The 5,910-nt window shown below is 36.1% G+C and overlaps 1 protein-coding gene across 1 annotated transcript; it reads left to right on the forward strand.

The window, feature by feature from the left end:
* Nucleotides 1–484: 484 nt before the first annotated feature.
* On the forward strand, nt 485–5,004 carry LOC145678086 (RNA-binding protein spenito-like). Its single transcript, XM_081748224.1, has one exon. The coding sequence runs from the start codon at nt 739–741 to the stop codon at nt 3,019–3,021; it is 2,283 nt and encodes a 760-aa protein (XP_081604350.1). The 5' UTR covers nt 485–738; the 3' UTR covers nt 3,022–5,004.
* The last annotated feature ends 906 nt before the right edge of the window (nt 5,005–5,910 follow it).

Genomic DNA, 5,910 nt, shown 5'->3' on the forward strand with positions numbered 1-5,910 from the left:
AAACTTACCGTAATTTTAGGAATGGTTTTACTAATTTTAATATAATATTATTATATTAAAATTATTATATATATAATATAATATATATGAACTGTAAAAGCAGAAAAGCAGAATAATGCCATCTCTGGAAATAATTTTCTTTGATTATATATTGTGAAACAGGAACACGTCCCTCTTTCGGTATCTTTGATGTTTGATGGGTACTATTTAGTTTTAAACAAAATAGTAATATCATGACGAAAGAAGGAATGACTCATTTAAGTATTTGCTGTATATCTTGCTTAAGACAATTATTGAGTTTAGCAATTTTTATGAGAAATCGTGTTTCTTCTTCTTACAGTACAGAACTGGAACTTGAACTTGTGAAATCGTATTTATAATATCGGAATGGAAGTGCATTGACTCTTACTGAATGTCTATGGCATATGAGCCATTACAAATGACGTAAGAGGAGTGATTCTGTAGCATTTACCGCGTCGTAAAATAGTGCCGATTTATCGATAGAAAGGAAATCTTTTAATAACTAGTAATGTAAATATTTTAGATCCGTATTTCTTTTAAACTCTAACTGTGTAAATAAATTCAACCTTACAGTTATTTTAAAGATGGCAACAACAGTATTGTTCGCGTAGAAATACTATTGTGCATCGTAGCGTCAGAGGTTCCATGTTGAAGAAATTGGTTGTGAAGTTGTGTGTGTAATTTGTGATTTTGAACAGTTGTGTGTGCTTAGTAAACATGAAGAGGAGTTCAGATCGTGACACTCCAATGCTTATAAAAAGATCACGTACAAGTATAGGTAGATACGATGATAGTTCGGATGAACGATTGACACCAGAAAGGGACCGCCGTGGAAGCAGAGGAAGATCTCCGGGACCCAGCCCAGGGAGAGGTCGATACCCCCCAGAAAGTTCTCACCGGGATGAGTATGGCAGATCAAGAGGTGTTTCAGACCGGTCATATACCTATAAAATGCTTTGTGTAAGTGGTTTACATCAAAAAGCAAGTGATGATGTAATTAAGGATACGTTATATAGGGAATATAAAAGGTACGGGGATATAAGTGTTAGGGTATCTCATGACCATGATCTTGATGAACGAGTTGCTTATGTATGCTTTAGAAGCTACGAAGATGCTCGTGACGCAAAACACAACAAACCAAGAATTATTTTGTTTGATAAACCAGCAATAGTAGACCCAGTATATGATAGTGGTAGAAGTTCAGCGGATTTGTACCGCAGGCCAAGGAGTATTAGTCCAGAGTATGACAAGTATTATAGGCAGCGTTCTCCAGGTATTAGTTCTGATAGGCATAGGCCTAGTAGTGATAGGTATGAACGTGGTTATGGACCTCCTCCTCCCGGTATACCACATCGCGATTTTCGTAGGGAAGGCCCTCCTCCACCCCATCATGATTTTATGCGAGGTCCGTCCCATCATGGGCCTCCCCATGCCCCTCCAGGCCCTCCGCATCATTATGGACCACCGAGACATGGGTACAAAGCACATTTTGAAAAGCATGAGAATAAGAAGGATAAATTTCCCAATTACTTACATCATGTACCACCAGAAGATGACCCTCTCGCCACAAGAACCTTGTTTGCTGGTAATTTAGAAATTAATATATCAGATGAAGAATTGCGCAGAATCTTTGGTCGGTACGGTATTGTTGAAGACATTGATATTAAGCGTCCACCACCAGGAACAGGAAATGCTTATGCTTTTGTTAGGTTTCAAAATTTGGATATGGCTCACAGAGCGAAAGTTGAACTTTCAGGTCAATATATTGGTAAATTCCAGTGTAAAATTGGTTACGGTAAAGTTACACCAACGACGCGCATTTGGGTTGGTGGTCTTGGTCCTTGGACTTCGATCCCACAATTGGAGAGAGAATTTGACAGGTTTGGTGCTATTAAGAAAATAGACTATGTGAAAGGTGACAATCATGCATATATCTTGTATGATTCCATTGATGCGGCCCAAGCTGCTGTGAAGGAAATGAGAGGTTTCCCATTAGATGGCCCAGATCGCAGATTAAGAGTAGACTTCGCAGATGTTACTCCCAGTTACGGATATAAACAGAGACCTTACCCAGACGATCTTGGTGCACCAGATTACAGATTGCGAGTTCCAGGTCGAGATGACTATGGGTATGACCAGGGCTACGACACTTGGATGGAAGGAGATTACGGCTATGGACCTCCACGAAATTACAGAGGCCGTGGCGGTCAGTGGAACGAACGACGGGGCGGTGGAAGAGGTGCTTATCGTGGTGGCAGCAGTAGTTATCCGGGCGACACCTACCGAGATGAGGAATGGGTTGGTAAACGACCACCAGAAGACTATGAAATTACCAGACCTGTTGGCAGAAGATCCCGTACTCCTGAACCTGGCGAAGAAAGATCAAGATCTAGGTCCCCAGCTGGAAGAAGGCGCTCCATGGAAAGCGATTCAGTATCAGATAAATCCGAAGGTCGACGAAATGGTGTGATAAGTAACGCAAGGACTTTGTTAGAAATAGCACGCAAATGTGAAGTTGTGTGGCAGGGTGCTCTTATTCTGAAGAATTCACTTTTCCCTACAAAATTTCATCTGACTGATGGCGACCTTGACATTGTGGATGGTCTTCTGAAAGACGAAGATGGCAAACAGCAGCTGCGTATTACTCAGAGACTTAGATTAGACCAGCCTAAGCTAGAGGATGTTTCAAAACGCATCACCTCTTCAAATGCGCATGCAATTTTCCTAAGTTTATCCGGTTCTACTGCATCAGTTACTACTGACGATGCTTCTGTGCAAGCAAGGCCGTTACGGAATTTGGTGTCATATTTGAAGCAGAAGGAGGCAGCCGGTGTAATTTCATTGTTAAACAAAGAAACGGAAGCTACGGGAGTTCTTTATGCATTTCCACCATGCCCATTTTCCACGGACCTATTGAAACGAACCGCCCCACATCTGTCAGAAGAGGGTTTGAAAGAGGACCATTTGGTTATTGTAGTTGTACGTGGAGGAAGTGCATAAAATGTACTGTAATGAACCAGGAAAGAATCCTTTAAGTAAATAATAGTATGTTGATTTTTGTATATTTTATATTGCATTCCAATTGGTATTAATATTACGTTGAAATCCTGCATTTGAGACGCAAATATACATCTTTATATGTAAAATTTCAGTTTCACATTGCCTTAGCATATTTACCGTATTGTGGTTTCCCAGTTCGTATTGACTGCATGATTAACTTCTGGACGTACTGTGTGTGATTTTTTACACTTTGAATGATTAAAAAGATTAAGAGTTGTATGAATTCAGTGTGTAAAGGGAAATCATATTTTAAAGTGATTAGACATCATTCCTGGTTCATACTTTTAGTTTAAGTCTGATTTGCCTGTATAATGTGTTTTCTGCTATTATAGCGAAACAATGTATTTTGCGATCAATTATTAATCGTGTAATAGTCATTAGATGTAATTTGAAAATTATAGAAGATTTCCGAAGAAAAAGCAAGATTTGTAAGAGGAAGGTGGTCATATTCAGTATTACTCCATCTCCACTTCAAGAGAACATAATAGCAGTGAATGCAATTAATCTAATTAAGATTACGACCACTTACGTTCGTAGTCATTTGAGTCCTTTACGTAAAAGAAAAAAAATACAACATAGAAGTTATATTGAAATTTGTAAGAATTACGTAGCTATTAAAAAAAAAAAAAAATGTAACGTGCACAAATAGGATCTTGTGTATTGAAAGCCAGTTCAGGCAAAATGCAATTCCTGTGTAATCGTGACTGCATGTAAAGTTGCTATTTTGCTTTTTTTAAATGTCAGACAAGTTGATTTTTGTTTCACAAATGCATTAGGTATACATAATATGTATACACACAAATATTTCCTTTATAATTTTCAGTTTCTACAAGTCAGTGAAGTAAATACAATGTAGCCCTATATGAAAGTCAAATTAAGTTCGAAAAAAAAAACTTTGAATATATATATATATATACATATATAAATGAGATTTTACGTTAAGTTCACAAAGCGTAGTAGAAAAATCGTTTTTAAGTGTATTAAATAGTTGTCTGCAATTTTCAAGCAAATTTAGACCGAACTTTGGGATATTCTAATTATTACTTCAGGAATATATATATTATGTACATGTATGATATAAGTCATAGCAGAAAAATATAATGTTAAAGCAACTAGGGAACTCGAATAATCTTCTACCACTATCATAGAAGTTGTAAATGTGTATTGTAAACTGGGTAGGAAAGTTAATTGCTGGTGTCATGTAGCTATGGAAGTTAATAATTTCACGTACAAATATTTGTTCATGAATTGGTGTGTTGTTTTGGACAGTGCAGTTCTCGATTTATTCTTTGGACATGGTGAAAAATTTGTTTACTAGTGGGGGACAGTGTCATTTTGTGCAGTGAAAATTGATGCATAAACTTAAGTACTTTTTCCTGTGTGAACTGTGTCTTAATCACTCATACACACGAGTGTGATAGCTTTGTGCTGTGTTAGTGGACGTTCTAGTGTTAAAAATGTGTTGAAAAACAGTTTAAAGTTTCAATAATGTTGAAAAAGAATAGAAAAAAAGTGCTTAGTTTCAGATCATAGATTGTACATTTTGATTTTGTGTTCGTAGTGAAATTTTGCATCAAAATGTTATTTTTCAAGTTTAACAGTGGAAGCTGTCCTTTCCTCCCCTTTTGTGATTTCAATCCATTACTGTCCTATTGAAAAAGAAAAGAAATAAGTGGTTGTAAGCAAAATTACCTAAAAAATACAAGTTGTGTTCCAAATTAAATAATTCTACATTTAAAAAAATGTGATGTATTTTTTTTTATCGTGTGTTAAACGGCATTCACCTAAAGCCAGCTTCCACTCAGTAATCTTATTGTGAGGTTTAAGTGTTGTAACTTGACATGTGTACTACTGGAAATAATAATTATTGTGTTTTTCTGGAAAGAATCATTGTGGATAAATAGAGCAGTTCTTGCAGACAAATTTTAGTGTGTGCCTTTGTTCAACCCAGTGATTTTTCACAAATATTTTGTGCATTTTATTTGTGTCAGTGTTCTAGTTAGTGCTAAAGAAGATGTTTTTTTGTCCCAAAGTGACAAACCTTTTTAAAGAAAGTTTATTTTCAGCATTAATATTTAAACTGAAGTTTAAAAAAAAAAAAATAAGATTTGAAGATCGTTAGTGGCGTGTTACGGAACCGAATTGTAAAAGAACAAAATACCAAAAAGTTGGACAATTACAGAGTCCTAGTAGCTGTTTAATGAATGTTGGGCTACTGGTACAGTACCAACTAGAAAATGTTTCATCAAAAGCTGTTTTCGAATTGTTGTCGTGTTTGCTTATTCTTTACAGTCGCGTTTTGTGGATGTTAAATAAGTTTGTTTATTTTATAATAGGGTTGCATGCAAATTTTTGTTTCCAAAATTCCTCGTTTGCATTTGTAATAATCATGTTTTATTACTGAATAGCTTTGAAAATTTCAATCCTGGACGAAGATAAAATTTCTGAATATAATTAACTGTAAACTTACGTAGGCTCATGAGAGATGATTCAAATTAACAAAAAATTTGGTTTCTTACCAACATATCCTCCCGTCAGAAAACCAAATATTCTCCAGACGTATCGGAAAAACAAGCTAGTTCAGCCTTCAGTGGTAAGGTAACAAAAATAAAAACGGATGAGAAATATGGTATGGAAACAGCACTGCATATCACCAAATGAATGTAACGTAACGCTCACTTGGTGATATTTCTCCTGTACCCATACCACATTTCTCTTACCCGGTTTTGTCTTTGTTACCTTACCACTGAAGACGAAACTAGCTTGTTCCGATACGATAGGATATGTTGATAAGTAACCAAATTTTTGTTAATAATTAGCTATATTTGA

The sequence above is a fragment of the Thermobia domestica genome, unplaced genomic scaffold, assembly GCF_964235325.1.
Source record: "Thermobia domestica unplaced genomic scaffold, izTheDome1.hap1.1 HAP1_SCAFFOLD_1848, whole genome shotgun sequence".
Lineage (NCBI taxonomy): Eukaryota > Metazoa > Arthropoda > Insecta > Zygentoma > Lepismatidae > Thermobia > Thermobia domestica.